Source organism: Lissotriton helveticus, chromosome 7 (assembly GCF_964261635.1).
Source record: "Lissotriton helveticus chromosome 7, aLisHel1.1, whole genome shotgun sequence".
Taxonomy (NCBI): domain Eukaryota; kingdom Metazoa; phylum Chordata; class Amphibia; order Caudata; family Salamandridae; genus Lissotriton; species Lissotriton helveticus.
The window spans coordinates 1076678657-1076706340 of record NC_136068.1 but is presented as its reverse complement, the minus strand read 5'-3'; the positions used below and the strand labels follow the sequence as shown (position 1 = coordinate 1076706340).

At 48.1% G+C, this 27684-nt stretch overlaps 1 protein-coding gene across 2 annotated transcripts in view; it reads right to left on the bottom strand.

The window, feature by feature from the left end:
- RNF213 (ring finger protein 213) overlaps window positions 1-3058 on the bottom strand; it is a 2973532-nt gene extending 2970474 nt beyond the window's left edge. For both annotated transcript variants that reach the window (XM_078654076.1, XM_078654077.1), the window contains exon 1: window positions 2888-3058. In XM_078654076.1, the coding sequence (XP_078510202.1) occupies window positions 2888-2987 (100 nt within the window). In that variant the 5' untranslated portion in view covers window positions 2988-3058. The remainder of the gene's footprint in view (window positions 1-2887) is intronic.
- Between the last annotated feature and the right edge of the window lie 24626 nt (window positions 3059-27684).

The window sequence follows — 27684 nt, the reverse complement described above, 5'->3', positions numbered from 1 at the left end:
GCAGAAGGTCTTTCATTTTCGAGAGTTCAGTAAATGCAGGACCTATTGCATTGCAAATGCTAGTTTCTTGTGTTCTGTCTTGTACAGGAGCAAATGAGAGGCTGTCAGAGCGACAGCCTGGTTGTAAAAAGAGCAGGTAACAGTTGTTGGAGTGACAAACTGGCAATAATGACGACTGACGTTTTGACATTGGTGAGCAGGAAAACCTCTTGCTCAGGGTTTTCCAGGGAGGGAGGCAGGCAAGTTGAGGGCTCACACATTAGCTCGGAAGGGCTAGAGACTTACCAGAGGAACCACGGAAGAAAGAGTACAGGAGAGTCATGCTGGGGTCAATAGGCCTCGAAAAATCTACTCGCCCACTTGCAATTGCGAGAAAATGTCATCAGGTCGAGCTATTTTTAGCAGCTACTAGTCCCACCTGGCAAGTAAACTAAGGAAGGAAAGGAACAGGTGTTCTGTTCAAACAGAAAGGGAGAGGATGTAGCCTTACAGCCAGAGCGGTCACCCTCTAAGCTGTGGAACCAGGTTTGAGAACTAGCAACAACGCACAACATCCTGTGATTCTAGGCAAATCACTTAATCTCCCTGTGCCTAACAAAAATGAACGTGTCCATCTGTAACGAAACTGGTGCTCATGTAAAGCGCTCCGATAACCGATGTCTTGAGTCTCGTTCGTGATATATAAAACTCTATAAAATAAAAAGAAAGGAATGAGCCTTAAAGATGCCATGAAATGTTTTTATCTTGACACATTTACTGTCTGTGCAAGGAAAGAGGCCAAATATCAGTTTGTCTTTTAACTAATTGCTGCTTGGAAAATGTGGTTTATTTTTCTCTTTCTTGCTAGAGTTAGAGGTTTTTGTAAAGTGAGCAGTCTGAAGAGGTTAGTCATTTTTCTCAAACACAACATTTAAATAGTCTGTAAATTAATATTACAAATTTATCAGGAATTACAAAAGCAATTTTTTTGGGTAATTAAGAAGTGTTATGCAAACAAAGAATTAAATAAGAGCAAAACAAACCATAACACTTTATTTGGTGATGAACAAATGACACATATTTGCAGAAACTCTACTTCCAAACATTATTGTTTGTGCACTATATAGTTTTATCAGAAAAGCTGCACGTCAGTGGGAAAGTTTGTGGCCATTTTGATGTAAAATCTGCTGATTACAAATTACAGTGTGCTACCACTTCATGCTTTAGTTATGTACATTATTAAAAGTGCTGGTTTGTAAACATGATTTGAGAAACATTCCTGCCCCCACCTGACAAAAATGCTGTTAATGAACTAAGAGGCAAGGCAGGGGTTATGTGTATCCTATATGTGGCTGGATTTGTATTATATATGGAAAAAAAGTTTCGTCTATTAAATCAAACATAGTTTTTGGAACCGCAGACATACTGAACTCGCACGTTTAAAGGTGCTGTCATATGTTATAATCAAGAAACTGGCGGCTCAATGAATCACATTTTTTGCCCACGATCACATAGTTAGAAACCAGATTTGGGTCAAGAGGTCGAGTAGCTTATTTAAATCCCTAGACCTACAACTTGAAAAATCATAAAAATGTTACCAGACCTTGTAGGCTACAAGGTCTGGTAAAATTTTTATGATTTTTCAAGGACTGGTCAGATGAGAGGGCGGTGAACGCCAAAAGGGGGGGGGGGATGTTGGATTATGGGATCTTTTGTTGGGAGAGGGGTTTAAGAGTGTGAAGGGTCAGAGTGACTTACTGTATTAGTGAGGTGGGGTTGTTTGATGTTAATGTATCGTTTTGTAACGTTCAGCTGTGGCCCCTAACAAATCTACCTTTTTTCCTCGTATATTGGTCTGTTTATTCTGCACAGCGAAGCCCGAAGAAGTAATGTGTAACAGTGACATAGAGGGGCCGAAAATGTGTGGTAGTCAATTATTGAGGCAGGAGATGAATTCTAGCCTTGGTGTTTGCTGCACCGGTGACTGCTGCGGGCTTCTGAGCGGAGCTTTAGGAACCGGCAGTTATTCTCTTGCAAACTAAGCACTGTGACAGACCCTTGTGTATAGCTGTTGTGTCAAGTGCTTATTAGTTAATTATCGAATCCCTGTGTCTTCAACTTTCACCCTGGCAACTCAATATGCAGCTCGCAAGTGACTCAAATGAGGTGACCAAACATCACTGCACCCTAACTTTTAGTCACATAAGTAGTTTTCTGTTGTCACCCTCACATGAATAAACGCAGTCTCATTAGCTATTAACAACATGTCCGTAATGAAGCATAATTAATAAGGCAGAACAACTGGGCAAAAAGCTACACATGGAACAAAAACGCAATTTTTGTGGTCTGTTAGTGTCCAGTTAACAGGACTGCTAAATTCGAAAAGCTCACACCAAATGCATCCTCTTCAGTGGTGACCCATTTGATCAAGACCAGTGCTCAATATTTAAAAAAAAAAAAAAAAAAAACGTACGTGCGGAGCCCAACTAATGTTTTACTCAGAAGTCCCCCGACAGTGCTTTCAAATGTAGGTAGGTGGCTGATACTTTGCCGCGATTCCCCATTTTTACGTTTTTTATCCACCACCATACACTCCCTGCTCCTTTATCTCGCTCACGCACGGTTTATTTCCTTTTATGCTTTTCAAGCTTTGTCACAGTTTCCATCGTTTTTATCTCCTCTCCCTCCCCCCATTATTTCCCCTCGTGTTTTCTTACCTTTCTTGCTCTGGCTCAAAGTCTAATGAGGAAAATTAGTGCCCGTCCACAAAAATGAGTGCAGGTGGCAACACCTGAACCACCGGCTTAAATTAAGCGAAGGGATGGAACCAAAGCCACATTTCTCGGATACGATAAAAGTTTGAAATCTAGCACAGTCTATGACACGTAAGAATTTGTTAGTGTTTTACCTGGAGCACCACGCGCGGGAAGGGGAAACCTGGCACCGCACTCGCTGCAGAACTTGGGAGCGACATCCCGGGAGAGGTACTGGCAAAACGCACACCTCATTCCTCGGCCGCCCTTTTCCTCAAAAACAGGACCGCGGGGCCCAGCTTCACCGTGCAAATGCAGTCACCACCTCCGACTAAGACCAGGAAGTGCCGAGAGAAGCCCGGGAGCTGCCTATCTACAGACACTGACTCACGCGGTCACATGAGCAGCTACAAAACGCTTTCGGTTTCGTTTTTACTGAATTTGAGAAAGGAAACGAAAGTCTTTTTCTGTTGGACGGCTCAGATTCGCTGTCGGGGACATGACAGTCGTTTAAAGAAACAAAACACATTTTTTTTCACATCAGCGAATATTCGATTTTTAAATATCAATGACAGGGCGGGACTAAACTATAACAGGGACCACTGGAGTTATATGAGAAGTATGCATGGGGAGACAGTAAACTGTGCAACAAACCTCATGAAAAGCAAATTACGCGGCACTATTCTAGTATTATTTGCATAGCGCTTAATACAAAAGGGAACTCAGTGCTCTATTCATGCATATGTTTTTTGAGAAGGGGGAGTTGGGGGGGGGGGGTAGCCGACCGCAGGAACTCATTTAGCCCACTTCTTGTTTCGCCTGCTTATTCTAATAGGGGCAAGGTGGCCTCTGTGGTTGGCAGCTCGGTGGGGGATGGTGAATGGGTGCAGGTGGGTGGGTGGGTGGGGTGGTGTGGTGTGCAGGGTCTTTTTTTTTTATTTTTTTATTTATGCGTTTTTATATAGCGCGGACTTTACCCGAAGGCGTCAGAGCGCTTTACAATAGGAACAGTAATGATACATGAGGAGAAAATTACAAGTGAACAAATTGCAAAAGCAGACGTTGAGTTACATGAGGTAAAAGTGACAATTGTGAGCAAACAAAATACATGAGGTAGCAAACAGTGCATTACAGGAGGAAAAAGTGACAAGTGTGCAGGTTACAAAAGAAAACAAAGTACAATTAGAGGTATAATACTGCAATATATGCTAGACACTCAGGCATAAGAGCAAACGTTACGTAGGCAATGGTGGCACTTGTGCAAGTGTCAAAAGCCAACAAAATGTGAGAGGTAGCAAACAGCGACATCACTCCTTCACAAGATCTCTGCGACTCTCTCGCTTCGTTCTTCCACCGCAAGATCGCCGACATCCACAACAGCTTTGACGCACCACCCACGCACCCAACCGCCGAACCAACGCCCCCCACCGCCACCCTCCGCACCTGGACCACAGTGACCACCGAAGACACAGCCCGCACGATGAACACCATCCACTCCGGATCTCCGACCGACCCCTGCCCCCACCACATCTTCAACAAGGCCGACTCCATCATCGCACCCCAACTCCGGGACATCATCAACACCTCCTTCAACACCGCCACCTTCCCGGAGAGCTGGAAGCATGCCGAGCTCAACGCCCTACTGAAGAAACCAACAGCGGACCCCACCAACCTCAAGAACTTCCGCCCCATCTCGCTCCTCCCTTTTCCTGCCAAAGTCATCGAGAAGACCGTCAACAGACAGCTAGCAGCCTTCCTCGAGACGAACGGATCCCTCGACCCCTCGCAGTCCGGTTTCCGAGCCAACCACAGCACCGAGACCGCCCTCATCGCTGCCACCGACGACATCAGAACCCTGCTCGACAACGGGGAAACAGCGGCCCTCATCCTCCTGGACCTCTCTGCAGCATTCGACACCGTCTGCCACCGCACTCTAGTCCAACGCCTCAGCAACATCGGGATCCAAGAGAAGGCTCTGGAGTGGATCAGCTCGTTCCTCGCCGGAAGAACGCAGAGAGTCCGCCTCCCCCCGTTCCAATCCGAGGCCACTAAAGTCATCTGCGGCGTACCACAAGGATCATCACTCAGCCCCACCCTCTTCAACGTCTACATGAGACCTCTTGCAACCATCGCACGCCAGCACAACCTCAACATCATCTCCTACGCCGACGACACCCAACTGATCCTCTCCCTCACCAGAGACCCCACCACCGCCAGAACGAGCCTGCACGAAGGGATGAAAAGCGTCGCCGAATGGATGAAGAACAGCCGCCTGAAACTGAACTCAGACAAGACGGAAGTCCTCATCCTGGGACCATCGCCCTCCGCCTGGGACGACTCCTGGTGGCCCCCGCCCTGGGCACCGCTCCCAAGCCAACCGACCACGCACGCAACCTGGGCTTCATCCTGGACTCTTCTCTCTCGATGACCAGACAAGTCAACGCCGTCTCCTCATCGTGCTTCAACACCCTGCGTATGCTCCGGAAGATCTTCCGATGGATCCCGACCGAAACCAGGAAGACGGTCACCCAGGCCCTCGTCACCAGCCGACTGGACTAGGGGAACACCCTCTACGCGGGAACCACAGCCAAACTACAGAAAAGACTCCAGCGCATACATAACGCCTCCGCCCGACTCATCCTGGACATCCCCCGACGCAGCCACATCTCCGGCCACCTGAGGGACCTGCACTGGCTCCCCGTCAGCAAAAGGATCACGTTCAGGCTCCTTACCCACGCACACAAATCTCTCCACGACCTGGGCCTCAAGTACCTCAACGACCGCCTGACCTTCTACACGCCCACCCGTCAGCTACGTTCTACAAGCCTCGCCCTCGCCGCCGTTCCACGCATCCGAAGAGCCACCGCCGGAGGAAGATCCTTCTCCTACCTGGCAGCCAAGACATGGAACTCCCTCCCCATCCACCTCCGGCTGACACAGGACCATCTCGCCTTCAGGAAACAACTCAAGACCTGGCTGTTCGAGCAGTAGCGGACCCCTCCCCTAAGCGCCTTGAGACCCTTCCGGGTGAGTAGCGCGCTATACAAATGGTATGATTGATTGATTGATTGTGTTACAAGAGAAAAGTGGCGTGTGCATGTTACACAAAAGTACCAAACACAGGTACAAGGATAATACTGCAATAAATGGCAAACACTCCAACCACAAGAACACACTGGGAAGGCACTTCCATAGTCATGGAGAATAGAATTTTCAATAATGGGAGGTCTTCCTTCAGCTAATAGAGAGGGCGTGAAATTACTTTTGGAGGTGTCTTTGGAGGAGGAGAACTTTGAGGTCCGTTTTGAAGGCCTGGGAGGAGGTGGTGGTCCGGAGCTTAGGCGGAAGGGAGTTCCAGATTCTACACCGCGTAGCCTGAAAAGGATTGGGCCATCGATCTTTCCTTCTTGAAAGTGGGAGGTTCAAGCAGTAGATTTTCCGCTTTACGTGATGGTCTAGAGCCTCCAGAGAGTTTCAGTTTATTCGCCAGGTAGCGAGGAGAGGAGTGCAAGGCTTTGTGGGTGATACAGGCAGTCTTGTAGATAGCTCTAGCCTCGATGGGAAGCCAGCGGAGGGTGGATAACATCAGTGTGATGTGGTCGCTTCTTTTGGCCCCATAAATGAAACGAGCTGCTGAATGGAGAACAGATTTAAGGGGGGACAAGTGTGTAGTATTCTGTGTTTAGTATTTATATTGCTGCACTTCTCTGCATCTAGCTACTCAGCCAGTGTGAGTGTTCCAGGTTAGAATGTGAGTGTGATTGACATGAATGGAATGCTTGTGTGACTGGTATGAGGGTTGGCAGTTGGAGTATGGGCTGAGTAGCTAAGAGGCTGCTCCTGGTGGGGCTATTTGTTCCAGCATAATTCTTCTTGTAAATCAACTTATGGTTAAATAAACCTACTCTACAACTCATCTACATCTGCCTCGGCTACATCTCTTCATGTATGCATGACTCAACATACTACAAAGTGGGATTTGGGGAGGCCAGTAAGAAGAGAATTGCAGTAGTCCAGTCTGGAGAGGACCAGCGATTGCACTAGGGTTTCAAGGTGCTGTTTCGGGAAGAAGCGACAAATTCCCCAAAGAAGGCGCAGTTGGTATCGAGCAGACTTTGCAGTGGAATTGATGTGGGAGATTAGATTGAGTTTTTTGTCGAGTATGACACCAAGGGATTTTGTGCTGTCGACAATGATGGGTTTATTGTTAAGTAGATTCATCTGATCCATCCAAGATTGAACCGGGGGAGGAGAGAGTGAGGAGGAGAGGAGGAGGAATTCAGTTTTGGAGGGATTCAGAATCAGTTGATGAGTTGACATCCAGTTTTGAATGGATCCGAGAGTGGAGCTTAGGATGGAGAGATCGTGAGTGGAGGCAACCTTGAGGTAGATTTGAGTGTCGTCTGCATAGAGATGATAGTGGATCCCGGATTTACTTAGGAGATTTCCCAGTGGTTCTAAATAGAGATTGAACAATGTGGGTGCAAGTATAGAGCCTTGAGGAACACCTTGACCTACCGCCACAGGAGATGAAAGACTGTTCGCTATTTTGATCATTTGGGATCTATCAGAGAGGAAGGAAGCAAACCATTTAAGCACAGTGCCCTCCATGCCAATTCTCTGTTGAAGAGTGTTGAGGAGGGTGTTGTGATTGACAGTGTCAAAGGCTGCAGAAAGGTCAAGGAGAATTAGAAGACAGGATCCCCCGAGTCGAGTATCCTCAGCGCGTCATCAACCACTTGCAGTAGGGCTGTTTCAGTGCTGCAGTTTTGGATGAAGCCGGACTGACAATTGTCAAGAAGATCATTGTCTTTGATATGACGAGAGAGTTGTTTCGCTACACATCTTTCTGTGATCTTCGCAAGAAAGGGTAGGTTAGTGATGGGGCGGAAGTTGTTGAGGTCATTCGCATCAGCAGTCGGTTTTTTAGGCAGAGGGGTGCCCTGCCCAGTTTTGAAGGAGACAGGAAGGGAGCCTTGACAGAGGGGGAGGTTGACCAGAGTGGTCCGATAGGAAAGGGAATGGGTATAGAAGTCAATGGCAATGGCACTGGGGATGGGGACCAGAGAACGGTTGGAGGGCTTTGTTTCGAGGATGCACTTGAGAAGGGCATCTTCAGATATGAGGTCAAAGTTCTGCCAAATGGCTAAGGATTTGCGCTCCTCTGGAGGGGTAGGATGAGCGACCTGATCTACAAGTGATTTCACTTTTTCATCGAAGAATATAGCGAAATCTGCTGCTTTCTTTGTAGAATCCTCCTACTTGGAGTTTCGGGGAGAGTAGTTAGGAATCTTGATGGGATCGAATAGTTTTTTGGGTCTATTTTTGGCTGAGTCAAGGAGGGTTTTGAAGTGCGACGCTTTCCCGAAGGAAGATGTGCTTGTGGTACTTGGATCTTGCTGAACGAAGCGTGGCCAAATTATCGGTGGAGGGCACTTGCGTCCATTGTTTCTCCAAGAATCTTAGCTGCTTCCTTTCCTCATAGAGGGATTTGTTGAACCAAGGTGCTGAGGGAGTGGGACTTATCTTTTTGCTTTTGAGTAGAGCGACGTTATTGATTTCGGCTGCAAGGACTGTGAGGCATTGGGAGGTGAGTTTGTCAACATCTAGGTTCGGGTCTAGCCTTGAAAGTGATAACAAAGCTGATTCACAGAGGGGACAGACATCAATATTTTTAGCATCACGGAACCAGGAGGCAGCCCTCTTAGGTTGGCCAAGAGTTATAGAGTGTGATAGGTGAAGAGAGAATGAGATGAGGAGGTGGTCAGACCAGTCTACATGAATAGGGGTAGTGATAGAAAGCATGCCTGCTTTAGAAATAACCAGGTCCAGGATTGAGCCCTTAGAGTGTGTTGAATCTGTGCAGTGTTGGATAAGATCGTTTGCAGAGAGGAAGGTGGCCAGCGAGTTCGCAGAAGAGTCTTGCGGTAAGCCCCAGTGGAGATTGAAGTCACCCACGAAGATCTGATTGTCACTTTGCGAGTATTGGTCGCTGATGAAGTCAGTGAGATCCTCCATAAACAAAGGGCCACTACGAGGCGGGCGGTAAATGACATGGAATCTGAGGAGTGAGCGGTTGTGCAATTGAAGCTCAAGAGAAAAGTATTCAAAGGTGTGGGAGGAGCTGATAGGATAAGCCTTAAGTTGAAGGGAGTTTCTAAAGATGACTGCAACACCTCCTCCAATGTTGTCAGTTCTGTCATTCCTAAATATAGAGTAGCCTGTGGGTAATAGGAGATCAAACATAGAGTGAGAGGTATCGTTGAACCGGGTCTCTGTGAGGAAGAGCATGTCAATATTGTGATGGGTGATGGTATCGGAGATTTCAAGTTTGTGTTTTACTGTAGATCTGCAGTTGTGGAGCAGACAGCGCAGCTCTGTCAAGACTGTTTTGGTGACGGGGGCACTTGGGCTCTGAAGGGTGATCAGGATATTGTACTTATGCGGGGGTGCTAGGGAGGGTTTAGGTGGATGCCTGGTTCTGACCGAGGAGATGGTCGGAATAATGCAGATAGTAGGGTTACTAGGGGATGCAGGTTGAAGAAGGGTGGCGTTCAAGGGGCTTGTGTGAGTTAACGAAGTTTGCAGACGACAGGTTGAGCTTGGCTGTATTGGGGTGAGGGGGCGAGGTGCATCTCGTGGGAAGTTGGGAAGGAGCAGAGGTGAATGGAAAGGTGGAAATCTTGGAGCTTAAAAGTGAAACGGCATCTACAAGCTGGGAGATGGAGGTGATAAGAGAGCCTAGCTTGATTTCCAGAGAGAGTAAGGCAGAGCACGGAAGGTTGGGTGGCTCGATGGAAACAGGAGGGGGTGGAATTAGTGGTGGAAGGCAGGGAGAGGTGGGGGACAGGAGGTGAGTTGGTGTATAGGGTTCAAAAGTGGGGAAAGGTGGAGGTTGAGAGCGGGAGCTGGTGAATCGGAGGTGAAGGGAGAGTTCTCTTTGTTGGTGTTGCAAGAAGGAGAGGAATTAAGGATATATTTAGGGGGTGATGGGTGCGGAACACGGCGGTAGGGTAGAAGGAGAGGGGAGGACTGTGTGGAGGCATGGGAATGTAGGAGGTTTGGGAGGAAAAGAGGCGAGGTGGTTGTAGAGGTCTTGTCAGCTAGGAGAGGTGGCTGTGGGGGAACGGGCATCTGGCAGAGTGAGGGGGGTTGAGAGAAAGGGAAGTTGAGGAAAGGAAGTGGTTCTGCTGGGCCCGAGGGAGGGAAAAGGAAAGGGTTACCGGGGGGAGAAAGGGAGTAGCACAGCATTGCTGGAGGAGTGGGAGGGAGGAGAGAGATGCAGTGGGTTTGTGGAGAAATTGGGGTGAATAGCGAGGGGAGGAGGGGTGGGAAAGAGGGGTGGAGGGAGGAATAAGGGAAGTGTAGGGAAAGTTAACTGGGGAGAAGGTTGGAGGAGAGGTGGACTAAAAAGGGGGGTGACAGGAAGAAATATGAGAGAGGAGAAGAGATTGGAGTACCGGGATGGTGCAGATTGGGCGAGGAGCGTATTAGCTAGAGGTAAGGCTGAAGTGATGCCGGAGGGGGCATATTGTGAGGGGGAGGAATAGGAGAGGAGGTCACAGGGTAGGGGATGGAAGAGGGCCGACCTGTGCTTATCGAGAGTGCAGCCAATTGGAGTGTAGGGGGGTCGGGGGAGGAGAAAGGGAGTAATGGGTGGAGCTAGAAGGAGAGTCAGGGGAAAACCCGGTCGCAGAGGAGGGGAGTAGGGAAGGGAAGAGGTGGTCAAAGAGCGAGAGACAGGTGTCTTTGCCTTGGATCATGACAGTACCGTTGTTATAGAGTGAGATAGTGATGTAGCCGTTGAAACATGTAGAGGGGAGATTTTTAGTTGTTTCCCATGAGGGATAGAGAAGGAGGAGGTGACGTTAAGGGAATTGTAAAAGCTGGTGGACCAAGCGGGGGTGTCGTGAGTGAAGAAAATGAAATCGTTTTTGAGTCTCCCAAAACGACCATTGTAAAATTGATCAACAAAAAGGGAATCCGGGAAACGTTCAATAGTGTTATGCTTCAATCGTTTTATTGCAGCTTTAGTCTGGCTGGGAGGATAACTGATTTTGTAGCAATTAATTCCAGCCTTAACTCGAGTGGTGGCCATGTTGGGGAAATGAGGCGGAGGAGGGGTCAGGATTCAGGGTTTTGGTCAGCAGCCCCCATGCGTGTTTTGGAGAGGTCAGATGGTGGGGTTGCGGGGGTGTACAAAGAGGTTTGAGGGTGTATTTTCTGAGGACATTGATTCAGCTGGGGGGAGCAGGACATGGGAGAGCCTAGATATTTTTCCTTCTTGGGCGGAAGGGGTGCGTGGCATTGGCGCACGGGCCCCGAGGGACATCCAGAGCTCCCCAGAGCGCGGGGGGCAGGCACTTTCGGAGGGCCTGGGGGGGAGAAGGTGTGCCAGGGTAGGGCTACAGGTGAGTTGTTGGCTATGGGGGAGGAGGGAGGGGTCGACAGACTCCGGGCCCCGCTTCTGTCGTGGTTCAGGCAATGTTAGAGTGGAGTAGTGAGGAGGAAGGGGGAGGGATCCTTCCCCCCCAGCCGCCCCTTTGGTAGGTTCGGTGAGAGCAGATCGCGTGGGACGGGACAGGGATAGGCGGCCTAGTGTTAGTACTTTGGGTAGGCAGGAGAGTTGGCTAGCTATTGAGAGTGAGGGACCCAGCACATCAGTCCAAACCTTTTCTTTACAGTGTAGGGAGCGTTCCAGAATGGCAGACTCGGTAGGGCGGGGTGCGGCCCACCTATGCCGAGGAGAAGGGAGGGAGGAGCCTGGCACGGCACATTCCGTACCGGCGGGGGATCCCGGCGCGGCCAGCCTACGAAGGTCCGGCGCAACCTCGCTGGACCCAATGTCAAGCAGGACACGATGGTCAGCATGGCCATTGGACAGGAATGCTCAAGAAGGTCAACGCAGGGGGGAGTCTCGGTGAGTACAGTCGGCTCCCCTGCCAGGAGTGAATTCAGGACCACTAGGGCTGGTACAAGCAATGTGGGGTCTCTTAAGGCCCGTGGTGTTGATTTTGCGCCGGATCCTCTACAGCAGAGGTCTTCAAACTTTTGAAGGTTGAGCTCCCCCAGCTGAATTTTTTTAAATGTCGGGCCCCCCACCAACTGACAGAAATTTCTGGAATCTGGTACACTACATAATCGACCGCCACCTGCATATCCCGGGCCATATCCGGCAAATAATGTTCAAAACAATGAGTGTCTCCTCCTTCTCCATGAATTCCCTCACTACCACTCACCAACAATGCACCTCATCTCTCTGTGGCACCTTTCTGGTAAACATATAATTTTTTATAGTGCTACTCTTATTTTCATCATACTCAGGGGCATGTGTACAACCCCCTATAGAAACCATACCGTCACTTTTTACGACGTGGTGGCGATAGGGGCATTGCTCTATTTACAAGGCAGAGTTAAGCCACTTAACTTGGCTTAACGCTGCCTTGTAAATAAGGCCCCCTTTCATGCTATGCTTAGCGTGAAAGGGTGGGCAGTGGGTGTTGCGGTGGGCATTCCACTGCAACAGGCACTGATTTTGATGCTGCGCCCTATTTACAAGGGCAAAACAACAGTTGATGGACAGAATGCAGAACAATGTCATACATTCACCCCAGTACAGAGATCTGGGCCTAAATCCATCGTTTTTTTGCACTCCACACCACCCCAGGTCAGACATGGCCATTTGCAAATCAGCCTTGACCCTGTGCCTCATGGGAACAGTCCAGCCCAAACTGCCAAGCCATGTCTTTCCTGGACCGGAATCAAGCATCCTAGGACCAATTTCTGGCTATCAGCCGTCTTCAGCCAGGATAGCTTGACTCCAGTGGTGTGGAGAGCATGGGACTCACGTCTAAGCATACCCATCCCACTGTGGTGAAAAATGCAAAACAACAGTTGATGGACAGAATGCAAAACAATGTCATACATCCACGCCAGTACAGATATCTGGGCCTAAATCCATCGTTTTTTTGCACTCCACACCACCACAGTTCAGACATGGCCATATGCAAATCAGCCTTGACCCTGTGCCTCATGGGAACAGTCCAGCCCGAACTGCCAATCCATGTCTTTCCTGGACCGGAATCAAGCATCCTAGGACCGATTTCTGGCTAACAGCCGTCTTCAGCCAGGAAAGCTTGACTCCTGTGGTGTGGAGAGCATGGGACTCACGTCTGAGCATACCCATCCCACTCAGGGTGAAAAATGCAAAACAACAGTTGATGGACAGAATGCAGAACAATGTCATACATTCACCCCAGTACAGAGATCTGGGCCTCAATCCAATTTTTTTTGCACTCCACACCACCCCAGTTCAGACATGGCCATATGCAAATCAGCCTTGACCCGGCTGAAATGCCAGAAACCGGTCCTCGGAAGCTTGTTTCCGGTCCAGGGAAGGCATGGCTTGGCAGTTCGGGCTGGACTGTTCCCATGAGGCACAGGGTCAGACTGATTTGCATATGGCCATGTCTGAACTGGGGTGGCAGAGTGGGCTAAAGAACGGTGATGGATTAAACCCAGATCTGTTGACTGGGTGTGAGTGTTTGATTGGTTCAGATGCTCTGTCCATCACCACCCCCTTTTGTACCACTTTGTTCGCCATAAGTTGGCAGGGTATGCTCAGACGTGAGTCCCTTGCTCACTTTGCCACTGGATTCAAGCAAGCCGGGCTGAAGACGGCTGAAATACCAGGAACCGGTCCTCGGAAGCTTGTTTCCGGTCTAGGGAAGGCATGGCTTGGCAGTTCGGGCTGGACTGTTCCCATGAGGCACAGGGTCAGACTGATTTGCATATGGCCATGTCTGAACTGGGGTGGCAGAGTGGGCTAAAGAACGGTGATGGATTAAACCCAGATCTGTTGACTGGGTGTGAATGTTTGATTGGTTCAGATGCTCTGTCCATCACCACCCCCTTTTGGACCACTTTGTTCGCCATAAGTTGGCAGGGTATGCTCAGACGTGAGTCCCTTGCTCACTTTGCCACTGGATTCAAGCAAGCCGGGCTGAAGACGGCTGAAATGCCAGAAACCGGTCCTCGGAAGCTTGTTTCCGGTCCAGGGAAGACATGGCTTGGCAGTTCGGGCTGGACTGTTCCCATGAGGCACAGGGTCAGACTGATTTGCATATAGCCATGTTTGAACTGGGGTGGCGGAGTGGGCTAAAGAACGGTGATGGATTAAACCCAGATCTTTTGACTGGGTGTGAGTGGTTGATTGATTCAGATGCTCCGTCCATCACCACCCCCTTTTGTACCGCTTTTGGCTGCCATGGGTGTGGCAGGGTATGCTCAGACGTGAGTCCCTTGCTCACTTTGCCACTGGATTCAAGCAAACCGGGCTGAAGACGGCTGGAATGCCAGAAACCGGTCCTCGGAAGCTTGTTTCCGGTCCAGGGAAGACATGGCTTGGCAGTTCGGGCTGGACTGTTCCCATGAGGCACAGGGTCAGACTGATTTGCATATAGCCATGTTTGAACTTGGGTGGCGGAGTGGGCTAAAGAACGGTGATGGATTAAACCCAGATCTTTTGACTGGGTGTGAGTGTTTGATTGATTCAGATGCTCCGTCTATCACCACCCCCTTTTGTACCACTTTGGGCTGCCATGGGTGTGGCAGGGTATGCTCAGACGTGAGTCCCTTGCTCACTTTGCCACTGGATTCAAGCAAGCCGGGCTGAAGACGGCTGGAATGCCAGAAACCGGTCCTCGGAAGCGTGTTTCCGGTCCAGGGAAGACATGGCTTGGCAGTTCGGGCTGGACTGTTCCCATGAGGCACAGGGTCAGACTGATTTGCATATAGCCATGTTTGAACTGGAGTGGCGTAGTGGGCTAAAGAGTGGTGATGGATTAACCCCACCGATCGGGGTGGTCCCCAAAAAAGAAGTAGGGCAGTACAGATTGATCCAGCACTTGTCATGGCCAGAGGGGTCTTCGGTTAATGACGTTATTGATGAGGAGGCGGCCTCAGTTTCTTACTCCTCAGTTGACGTTGCAATGTCACTAGTTGTGACCGCGGGCGCAACTGCAGAGATGGCAAAATGCGATATAAAATCTGCATTTTTTCATTTCGATTGCTTCCAGTCCATCCAGATGATTGGAATCTTCTGGGGATCCATTTTGAAGGTAAATGGTATGTGGACAAAGCATTACCGATGGGTTGCTCAATGTCTTATGCTCTGTTTGAGTGTTTTAGCACCTTCTTGCAGTGGTATTTCATGCAGCACACTGGTCACGAGTTGGTGACACATTACTTAGACGTCTTCTTTTTTGTGGGTTCTCCGGGCTCCACGGAGTGCCAGGTAGCCCTGGACACGTTCCATGAGCTCATGGAGGAGTTGGGAGTGCCGTTGGCACCGTAGAAAACGATGGGACCATGCACGATCATGTCTTTTCTGGGACTAGAGATTGACTCAGTGGCAATGCAAGCCCCATTGCCGGTTGATAAGGAAGTGAAAATGTTGGAATTGTTAGAAGGAATGCTAGCAAAACAAAAAGTGACAGTGAAAGACATCCAGGTTTTGCTGGGCCATCTTAATTTTGCCTGCAGGGTGGTCAGGGTGGGGAGGACTTTTTGTAGGCGATTGGGGCGAGCATTGGCAGGACATCATTTGCCTCACCACCAAGTCCGCTTATCAGCTGGGGTGAAAGAGGACTTGCGCATGTGGACCGTTTTTCTGGATTCCTTTCATGGAGTACCATTGGCCAGGGAGGAGGATGTTCAGATTTTTTCTGATGAGGCAGGTAGCAACGGTTTTGGCCTTTACTGGCAGGGCAAGTGGTGCGCGGAGAAGTGGCCGCCTCAATGGAAGGATGGTGGGAGGAGCATTGCCTTTTTGGATTTTTTCCCAGTACTTGTGGCACTGACTTTGTGGGGTGAAGAGCTGGCAAATAGGAAGGTTTTGTTTTGGATTAACAACAGGGCAGTGGTGGATATCATCAACAGGCAGTCGTCGAGAGATTAACAGATTTTGAAGTTGCTTCGGGTTTTTGTGCTAGGCTGCCTTAGGCATGACATCGCTTTTAGGGCATTGCACATCCCTGGTGTGGACAATGACATTGACAATGCTTTGTCTCGTTCGCAGTGGGAGAGATTCCATGGGCTGGCCAAGGAGGCGGACAGTACACCAACCCAAATGCTGGAACACCTTTGGTATGTAGGCAACGGAGGGTTATTCAACTGGTGGTAGGTTCTTTGTCAGAATCTACTAGAGAAGCATACGCACTGGCCTGGAGGGACTTCTTAGCATCAGGAGCCTGTAAGTGGGAGGATGGATGGGGGCGGTCAGAAGATGTGATACAGTTTATTCTTGACCTCATTGAAAAAGGTCTTTCCAGGGTTACCATCGCCGGGAAATTGGCGGGTATCTCTTTTATGGGGAAACTATTGTGGGGTTACTCGCCGTCCCCGTGGGAAGTTGGGAGGAGAATGTTGAAAGGTTGGGCTAGGGAGCGGGGTGGGGAGCGTTTGGCTCGTAGCCCTCTGTTCATGGCAGATTCTGGCTCGGCTGTTGGGAGTGTTACTGGTTCTTTGCAGGGACGGGTTTGAAGCATGTTTATTTTCTACTCTCATGGTTTGGATGGTTTTTGGGCCGTTTAGAGTCTCAGAGCTTTTGGGTACCAAGTTGAAGAAGGGCGTTAGTTGGCAAGGCGTGTTTTTCTCAGAGAGGGGAGTGCATATTTGGCTGTCCAGCTCAAAAACAGATCAGAGAAATCTAGGGAAGGGTGTTTGGTTGGAGGCGGCGGCTCAGGGGCCAGGGTATCAGAGTATCAGCTGCGCATGGTGCTGCGTAGGGCCTTGCAGAATATTGGTTTGGATGGGGCACTGTACGGGACTCATTCTTTCAGGATCGGAGCAGCAACGGAAGCTTACAACCGGGGCTGGTCTGGGGTTGATATTATGCGGCTGGGGCGCTAGTCTTCAAACTGTTTCCAACGCTACGTAAGAAGGAATGTGGAGGAGGCGCATGCGTCATCTGCCTTGTCATGAGTCTCATATTATTTTTCTTGTTACAGGTTCAATAGCTGGTCCCCGCTCGGCAGAACTGACCATCTGGATAGTTGGGCATTCTTTCATCAAATGGGCACAAGTTCAGGCATGCCGTTGCTACTTCGGGGCAATGTTGGGTTTCAATGAGCGTTTGTTTAATATTGTATGGAAAGGCAGAGGGGGGATGCTTTGGAGGGAGCTAATACCTGCCCTGAATAAGTGGATGGTCGGGGGCCAGTGCCCAGATGTTTTGTTAATTCATTTGGGTGAGAACGATCTTTGTGGGGTCAAATGAGTAGTGTTGTTGAAGGCGATGAAGAAGGATTTGGCGCTTTTGAAAGAACAGTGGTCTGGGTGTCATGTTCTATGGACAGAGCTGGTGCCGCGTAGAATTTGGAAGAAAGCCTTGAAACCTAGGGCGTTTGATAGGGCACGTAAGAAGGTGAACTTGGAGATTTCCAGATTTTGTAGGAGTTTGAGTTTTGGGAGAGTGAACCACAGAGACATTCGGTTTGAGGCGGTGGAGTTTTTCAGGAGTGATGGGGTCCACTTATCCAGGTTGGGTATGGTTCTTTATTTGTTGGAGATTAGAGAAGTTTTGTCTAGGTGTTTGGCTGTACAGGAGCATTCCGTTTAAATTGGATTCTTTCTGTTTGATGTGGGGGGGCCGAAAGGGGGGGTAGGTTTGCTCCCCCCCGGCTTTCTGGGTGGCGGGGGTTATAGGAATTTGCCAGGATTGGTAGAGTTTTAGTTGTTCAGTTTCTAAGTGGGGTCATTGACAGGGATAGGTTGGGCAGGTTAATTGTTGGGGTGGTTGCATATGTTCGGTGAGCGGAAGTTGTAAAGGGGCAGGCAGGGGAGGTTGTGTAATAGATGGTTTGGATTTATAGGTTATAGGTTTATGCATTGATTTGTATTGTTTGTAATATTGTAATGTTGTAATGTACGGGTGGGGGTGGGTTTGAGAAAAGATTTAGGGGCGGGTGCGGGAGGACGTGGGTGAGTAAGTTTTTGATTAGTGAGGTTTAGTTTTGTAAGGCATTGGCCAAGGTTGATATTTGTTAATGTGCACCTGTTTCAATAAAGCAGCCTTTTACACACAAAAGCTGGTTTGTGGTCTGCTCCCCCCCAACCCTCCCTCCCAAGGGGGGTTTCGGGGGGGAGCCGACTGCAGGGAGGTCCCCCCCGGGCGGTTTGGGAGGGGCAGGGGGGAGGGGGTTTTCAGGCTACCAGGCGGACATTTTGTTTTGGGCTTGTTTTTTGTAGCCCAAAGGGAGCCCAAGCTTAAATGCTTTGGGCTTCGGCTCCCAGCCACCATTTTAGGTTTGGTGACCTGGTGGCTGGGAGCATTCAGATAGGAGAATTTGTGCCCTACCCCCCCCCCCTATAGAATTCTGTTTCTTTTAGGTTTATATATTTTTATTCTTGGGGGGTTTCCGGTATCCTCTTTTTCTTTCTATATGGTTGGCGTTGTTGGAACAGGTGGGCAGGGCATTATTTCTGTATTGTCGCTTGGAACAGGTGCGGTGCGGGGGTTATAGGAAGTTTGCCAGGATTGGCAGAGTTTTGGTTGTTCAGTTTCTAAATGGGGTCATCGACAGGGATAGGTTGGGCAGGTTAATTTTTGGGTTGGTTGCATATGTTCGGTGAGCGGAAGTTGTAAAGGGGCAGGCAGGGGGGATTGTGTAACAGATGGTTTGGATTTATTGGTTATAGGTTTATGCATTGATTTGTATTGTTTGTAATATTGTAATGTTGTAATGTACGGGTGGGGGTGGGTTCGAGAAAACTTTTAGGGGCAGGGGGCCAGGAGTAAGTACGTTTTTGATTAGTGAGGTTTAGTTTTGTAAGGCATTGGCCTAGGTTGCTATGTGCACATGTTTCAATAAAACGGCCTTTTACACACAAAAGCTGGTTTGTGGTGTGCTCCCCCCCACCCCTCCCTCCCAAAGGAAAACTTAGAAGTTCTATCAATAGTATTGACGTCGCACTCCGCCTCGCTCAATTGATGGACCAGGAGAGGTCAATTTTATACAAAGAGGCTGAGGCCATACACTATCGCACCTAACATCTTAGTGGGGTAAATTAGCAATTATTCAAAGTGGTGCATGGATACCGAAGATCAGTCCCTCTCCTCTTCCAACCAGGAAAACTCCTTGAACAATTACAAATTAAAATAGCCCAGAACAACTATTCAGTTACCATGTAATAAACTCCATTCATAAAAATTCAGCACAATTCTTACACATAATGCACAGACTCCGTCGAATTTGTTTAGAAGAGACTTCTTTATTCATATTTTTCTACTTTTATTATTTTACAAATATCTTCTTTACTTTTATTGAAGTAAATCTTCTTTACTTCAAATGTAGCCAACGCTTTTGTCATCAAGGACTTCTTCAGGGGTACAAAAACACATATAAATACAATTTTAAAATCTACACAAAAAGTTTGCTCTATACAAGAATTTCAAAATTTATAAGAAGGAAAGAAAGAGTGTCAAGAGAAAAATGTATTCTCTCTTACAAAACTTGATATAACAGTTTGACATACAAAACTGTAAGACAACATTTAAATAGCTCCCTTCTTTTGAATAATAGTTGCGGCAATTCCATTTATTATAGAGTTAACTCTGTGCATAAAAAGATTCTCTCAGGCTATTCCTTCTTTCAAGTGTATGTCTAATCTTGTAAACAGTCCATTACCTAACTCATTATTTTCAAGTAAGGTATTTAGGGCTAGATGTAGGTAAATCTATTTTACCACTTCTTAAATACCGAATTTTACCGATTCGGTATTTAAGAAGTGGTAAAATATAGGGGGGGAGATGTAGGTAATTCCAGATGTGGAATTACCGAATCGGTAATATTCGGTATTTACCGATTCGGTAAATACCGAATCGGTATTTCCTATTGATTCCTATGGGCTGTGAAGCCCATAGGAATCAATGGGAAATACCGATTCTGTAATTACAGAATCGGTAAATACCGATTTTAGCAAGGGTGCAGGGGGTGTCACTTTGACACCCTCTGGCACCCCAAAAATTGACATGTGCGCCATGTAGCACACAGACATGCCCTAAGGGCATGTCTGTCTGTCACATGGCATAGGTGTGCATGCACACATGTGCATGCACACCTGAATTCGGTATTTTAACACCCAATTGGATTGGGTGGTAAAATACCGAATTTGTAGGGCCTTTGGGACTCTGAAGAGTCCCACCTACATCTGAGATTTACCGAATCGGTAAAAATACCGATTCGGTATTTTACAGAATCGGTAAATTTACAGAATCGGTAAATTTACCGATTCTGTAAAAAAGTGCCCCTACATACCGAAAACCCATTTACCGGTCGGTAACGACCGAAATCGGCCGTTACCGGTCGGTAAATGGCTCCTACATCTGGCCCACAATGACTAACTTCCTCCTTGTAAAGTTGTTGTATTTATGAGGGCAGGTATATATATCTTCACTAAAAGGCTTGATGTGCCATACCTTTATATGCGGGTCCTTCTTAGTGAAACAATGTGGTGATATCATAAGGTTAATTGAGTACTAATTTTCTCAAGAATCACATTTCTCTAGAATTCTGAAATAAATATTAAGAGAACATGTTTTTTTTGGGAGAATCACAATAAATAACCCCAAGTTTCCATTTTTCTATCATCCTAATCCAAAGAGTAGGACAAAAATCATACCTGTGGAGCTAAAAGTAAACATGCCACTCTATATAACGATTCCTGGAGCTAAATGTTTCCAGCATAGGTTGTCAGTTTAGGTGATCATAATCACAACTCTTGGTAGAGATTTCTTATTCATAAAGGATGTGGTTTCGTAAAACCTAATGAGAATATACAAAGAATGTTGTTGTAAATTAAATCCATGTCGTTTATGACATGAGAATTAAGATCACTACAAACCATATCACAGTGTCTTGTAACCACAACAGTAAAGTTATTTTTCTAAAGGAAATGATAAACAGGAGTAAACGCTCTGGACCATATTCTCAAGAACGTGTGATAACCATCGCAAAAGTAACTTAACGCAACTGTGCATATTGCAGTCTATCGTGAGAAAATAACACCGTCTTAATGTCCAATTCCCAACCCGGCGGCACCATGCAATAGCAGCATGATAACGCGCCAAAAACTGCGCAAAAGTCAACGCGACTAACAAAAAATGCGAAACACGAATGCCCAAAAAGCTGCGATGCCCCAAAGCGCGATACAAAAATCATCGATAACCAGCGACAGCCCTGCAATACCCGCGCGTTATGCGGGAAATCGCACTATATATATATAAAAGTCAAAACAAAAAAACACGCCAAAACCAATTCAAACTGCGTAGCACCATGGATGCACCCGTACCGAGTTCAGAGCAGAAGCCAAACCCCACAAGTCCCACGGAAGACCAACATGGAACCCCGTGTTTGGGGAAGGAGATGAGGAAGAGGAAGATGGGGCAAGAGCACAAATGACCCAAGTCGCAAACATCCCAAACTCCGAAAAGCACACAATTCAAAGGCACACCACCTCAAAGGGACAAGGGTCAACAAAATCAGAGCTGCAGGGTCGATTCCCCCCACAGTGCAGCACACACACATAGCAACCACAGGACATCACCAATGATGGCAATGTAGGACAAAGTGCAACACTTACACCACAGGACAAAGGACACAACAGGTTCCGCTTGTGCGCAGTAACTGGCCACTCACATCTGGCATTGGTAATCACCCTTTACTCCGCAAGGTCTTTGACTTCGCATACCATCACTCCGCATTTTTTCACAACGCATGTGCATTTACCACGCAAGCCTTTACAGCGAATTACGTTGTAAAGGCATGAATGGTAAATGCACTTGCGTTGTGAAAAAAAACAGACTTCATGAAGATGGAACCAGGAGGTGTGTGGAACCACGACGACGAGAGAGGTAAGGGGGTTTGGGTTAATTTTTTAGGGGTGGGGGTTGTGCTGGGGTAGTGATTGTGTAGTGTATTGTAGTGTTAGTGTAGTGTAGAGTTGTGGTGGTTATGTAGTGTAGGGTCGTGCTGGGGGAAGTGTTATAGGGTTTAGGGTAGTGTTGTAGTGTTTGTGTAGTGTAGGGTCATGCTGCGGGTAGTGTTTTAGGGTTTAGGGTAGTGTTGTAGTGTTTGTGTAGTGTCCCCCAAGTTATTTTTTTCAATAATTTCGTTTAGAAAGGCCCAGTTGACTCTATCGAACGCTTTAGCAGCGTCGTAGGTGATTATAGTAAGGGGAAGTTTTTCGGAGGTGGCTACATCTATTGCTGCAAATAGCTCATTGATGGTCTCATGAATTTGCCGCCCTTTTATAAAGCCCTTTTGGTCTAAATTAATCAGTCTTGGCATTACCTTGGCTAGTCTTTTTGCTATGACTTGCATAGAAATTTTATTGTCACAGTTGAGTAACGATATTGGTCTGTATGACTCACACAATTTTGGATTTTTTCCAGGTTTTAGGAAAATGCTAATTGTCGTATCATTCCAGGTGTCAGGGATTTTCTCGTGGTCCAGATATACATATTTAGGGTAGTGTTGTAGTGTTTGTGTAGTGTCGGGTCATGCTGGGGGTAGTGTATTAGGGTTTTGGGTAGTGTTGTAGTGTTTGTATAGTGTAGGGTCATGCTGGGGGTAGTTATGTAGGGTTTAGGGTAGTGTTGTAATGTTTGTGTAGTGTAGGGTCATGCTGGGGGTAGTGTATTAGGGTTTAGGGTAGTGTTGTAATGTTTGTGTAGTGTCAGGTCATGCTGGGGGTAGTGTATTAGGGTTTAGGGTAGTGTTGTAGTGTTTGTGTAGTGTAGGGTCATGCTGGGGGTAGTGTTTTAGGGTTTAGGGTAGTGTTGTAGTGTAGGGTCATGCTGGGGGAAGTGTTATAGGGTTTAGGGTAGTGTTGTAGTGTAGGGTCATGCAGAGGTAGTGTTTTAGGGTTTAGGGTAGTGTTGTAGTGTTTGTGTAGTGTAGGGTCATGCTGGGGTGTAGTGTTTTAGGGTTTAGGGTAGTATTGTAGTGTTTGTGTAGTGTAGGGTCATGCTGGGGGTAGTGTTTTAGGGTTTAGGGTACTGTTGTAGTGTTTGTGTAGTGTAGGGTCATTCAGTTGTAGTGTTTTAGAGTTTAGGGTAGTGTTGTAGTGTTTGTGTAGTGTAGGGTCATTCAGTTGTAGTGTTTTAGAGTTTAGGGTAGAGTTGTAGTGTTTGTGTAGTGTAGGGTCATGCTGGGTGAAGTGTTTTAGGCTTTAGGGTAGTGTTGTAGTGTTTGTGTAGTGTAGGGTCATGCTGGGTGAAGTGTTTTAGGGTTTAGGGTAGTGTTGTAGTGTTTGTGTAGTGTAGGGTCATGCTGGGTGAAGTGTTTTAGGGTTTAGGGTAGTGTTGTAGTGTTTGTGTAGTGTAGGGTCATGCTGGGTGAAGTGTTTTAGGGTTTAGGGTTGTGTTGTAGTGTTTGTGTAGGGTCATGCTGGGGGTAGTGTATTAAGGTAGTGTTGTAGTGTTTGTGTAGGGAAGTAAAGGGCTTTATGGTAGTGTTGGAGGGTCGTGCTGGGTAGTGTAAATGTAGGAAAAGGACTGTGTGTCAAGGTTGGGTGGTGCAGGGTTACTACATTAGAGTGTAGGGTAGTGTAGGGTAGGGTACTCTTACTTACCTTTACAACTTTTACAACGAGTATACCTTTAACATGCATGCCTTTGTCATGCGTGGTAAAGGCATATTCGTTGTAAAAGTTTTCGTTGTCTTAATTTGCGGAGTAATAGTACTTGCGGTATTTTTTTTGCGGAGTGATGGTATGCGGGGTATTTGTGTGCGGAATAACGTCACATATTCCTGGCATTGCCTGACACTGTGTGATGACAGTGTACGGGTACTACCACACACCCGTCATGTACCCGGAAAACCCACTGTCTGCCATAAAATAGCCAGCTCCACAAAAATAGTCACAATGTGCATTGTCATGCAGTCTGCATTTAAACATCTGCAAAGTGGCAACATACATGGGAACCTCTGTTAACATGCATCCCCCCTTAACATTGCAGCGGGACAAACAACACTTACTGCACAGCAGACCACAAATCCCATCAGTGATGATGAAGAGGACAACCTACACATCTGTTCAGACACCCTCCAACGGATAATTGACAGTCTCCGCACCCCACCCCCAGGAGCAGGGCAGCCCGGCTGCCTCCAGGTGAGCCCACCGCCTGCACAAACCACACAGCAGGAAACACAAAGCACCACGGCTGTCCCCCAGGACCCCCACGAACAACACATGATATTCCAATGCCGTGTGTTGGTTTGCCACGTGGAGTTGACTGATCAGCTGCGGGTTGGTTTCGAGCTTGTGGCAGCCAAACTTGATGCCATACGTGGGTGTCTGAGTCCCATAAGGTACCACTTACAGTCCCTAATGGACACACACTGTCCGCACCATGCTCCCTGACAATCCTTGGCTGGCATCGCTGGGGCCATCTCTCGGATACAACAACTGTCGCACCAGCGATGACAGCACAGAGTTGGCACATATGCGCAGGAAAATTGAGACCATGGTGCAGATGCAGGCTGGAAGGATGGCTGCCACAGCTGAACACCAGCGAGATGTAGCTGGGATCATCCATGCCTTGCAGTTCATCGACCTGCCATTGCTGCCACTGAGCCGGTCCCAGATGATTGCAGCGGAAACTGCGACACATACCTCTCCGACCCATGATCTGTCTATGGCACACAGTGATGCAGCCCTATCACCATCGCACCCTGATGTGTCAGTGGCACCCAGTCATGTAGCCATTACCCCGCCACACACACCAGACACTGAGGAAGTATCGGAGGACTAAGACGTGGATGGCAATTACTATGTGAGGAAGGAGGTAGCAGCATCCATCACCGCCATATGACCTGTCCCTACCTGGATCTGCCCTATGCATCATGCCCTGAGACAACACCTTCCACTGACCCCCAGAACACTCTGCGACATACACCTGGACCCCGACATGGACTGGCATATCTTCACTGGTTGGCAATAAGGCAGCAATCCTACAGCGGACTGCACTTTCCCTCTCCCAAATCACTGACCATCCCCACTGTGCTCCCATGTACCATGGCCATGTACAGCTCCAGCTCTGGAATGCACCAGAATGTGAATAATACATTCTAAATCACACAGAATTGTCATGACTATGTGCACTCAAGTGTGAAAGTATGTATGTAGGAATGGACAAGGATTGCACAAGAAGGTACACTCTTGTAAATGACATCAATGCGCATGTTAAACCCTGGGCCACATGGCCAGTTGGATGTCTGTGAAGGTGAGTACTATCTGTGGCCTTGTTGCACATTGACGACAACCCCGCAACCCCCCAACGTAGGCACAAGTCCATGTATTGAATAGAGGTGTGTGTAGGAATGACAAAATCGGTAGCAGGCCAGGAGTGGTGTCCTATATCACATGTGACACCAGAAGTTCACTTCGCATACCTACTCACACACATCTGTGTGGACACATTCTGTTGTGATTCATGGCATTGTTCCACATGGTCAGAGGTTGGACACCATACTCACATTGCTGGAGACACATAAGTGCACAGGCCGGCCAGCAACTGTCCCAAACTCAGTGTTTGGCTCACAGAGGTGGAGCAGTCATAAGGGACCTACCCCCATTGTACAGGTGTCACTCAGTCCCTCCCTGTGTAGGGACAATGCAAATTTTGGCACACAATTCGTACATCTAATCAACACTCATCACAGTTGGACAGTAGTGAAGTTGCAGAGACTTTATTGGCATGTGCGTGTCAGTATGGACAAGTCAAGGGCCACAACATGCAGGGACATGTTTGGTACACGCAGCATGGGAACATGTCGAGGTGCAAGACATGGAGGTGCAAATATGTACACAAAATCATTACGCATGGCAACGGTCTCAGCCCACCTTGCCTTGCTGGATGAGTCATGTGATGTTTGGCATCTGCCCATTGCTCCATGTGAGGGGACACGACTCACAGCCCATGTGGTCTGCATTGTTGGGACATGTGCTGTGGGTGACAATCCGATGTGGCTGCAGGAAGGTAGTTACTCGTCCATGAATGCCAGCGCAGCTTCATGGGCAATGTGTTCCAATAGTACGTTTTTGTCGGGTTCAAGAAACACCAGGGTGACCCAATCCATTAACTGGTCCATGCAGATGTGCTCAGTCCACGTCGTTTCCCAATCCGCATTACAGCCCAATAGGGTAGTGCCTCAATGTGGTCACTGCACATGAGGAGTTGTGCAATCTCCCATCCATTACTGCCAGCACATACGCCAAAGATCAGTGCATCCCATGCATGGCTACCCCGGTGGCCATGCACGGCTACCCCAGTGGCACTCCTGTTCATGGGCCAACAGCGGGCGCACTGTCAGGTCATAATCCAATTCAGCTACCGTTGATTTGGATAGGCAGACCTCCATGGGGCACTCAAATGTGCATGATTGACAGTGGAACCAGGGCTGGACGCAGGTGACGTAGGCAAGATAAATTCAGACGGTAACTGATTTGCAACACTGCCATTGGCAGTGATCCCAACAGATGCAGCATTTGTGCACGGTACAGTTCCACGTGACAGGGGTTGTGCGTTTGCCCAGGAATCCCTGCCATTGCGTTTGTTGATCTCATAGCACCAGCACTCCTCAGACCGGCGGCAGTTTTGTGGACGATATGCCACAGCTCTGGGCAATGAGTCATATGTGTGTGCAACGTTTGGATGTATAGGTAGTTTTTGGCCAATGTCTCAAGGGCATCCCTTGCAGGTCGTGCAGGGACAAGTGGAGTGTGGGCTCGTTGGTTTTTTATTAGCGCTGTTCGTGGTGTGGGAGTCGTCGGAGGCTGGTTTGTTACCTCACGCAGGGTGTGCCACCGGCAATCAGAACCAAGGTCGGAGGGTCGGTTGGCCTTCCGCCTTTTGTGTGTAGGGACAAAGTAGCTTTCATGCCTAATTATGGTCTGACTACTGTTTGCATTTCGGAGATATGATGTGGCCTTCGCGCTGACTTTGATGCTCGGCCTGTGATTTCGGGTGCACAAATTTCGAGACACAAGCAGCTGTTGGCATGTTTGCATGAGCCAAGGGCACGATTGGCATTGCGCTCCTTGTTCAGTCTCTCTCTTTATTTCTCTTTCTCTCTCTCCCTGTCCTTTGCTGAGTGCCTGACACACCATCTTATCTTGGATATTGTCTTGCAGGCTGTGACTCACAGATTGTCCAGGGATGCCCCGCCATGAGTCTTCACAATAGTTGTTTGTAAACGAATTAGTATGTGACATTTTGTTTGGTCTTTCAATGGTGCATGAATGACTCAGGCTTTCTGTATTCCCATGTGTGTTGATTGCTGCAATTGTGCGACATCAGGCGGGTGTTTTTTTCCACATTTTCAGGCTGTTGATGTGCAGTGTCTAGGTCCGGTGGTAGTGTGGTGTGCCCAGGGTGGGGCGGGGGGGAGGGGGTATTCCTAGGGGTGGTGGCAGTGGGTGTTGTGCCCTTCTTGGGTGTCTGGCCCGCATGATCAGCGGCTCCATGGCATCTGTTGCCCTTCAGTTGTGGCTGTGGGCTGGGCTCCCTTTTGTGGTGCAGGCTGTGGTACGACTTTGCACCAGGTAGAAGCAGGTGTTAGTTTCCTGCAGCTAATGCGCCTTATCGCATGTTTTGTGTTCTTATCGCCGATCTGTCTGGTCGTTGAGAATATTGGGGAGTGGTGTTGTCGCAGCTTTTGGCATGGGAATACCTACTCTGCATCTCATTAGCAATAGTTGCGGGGGTCATCTGTGACGCTGTTTTTTGCGGCTGCTATCGCAGGTAAACTGGTGCTATGGGCTGTTAGCACCAGCTTGTGAATGGGGTGATAAATTTATCGCGACTTTGGCTGCGATGTAGTGCTGATAAATTGGGTTAACTCTTTGAGAATATGCCCCTCTATGTACACACCACCCATTAAGTAGT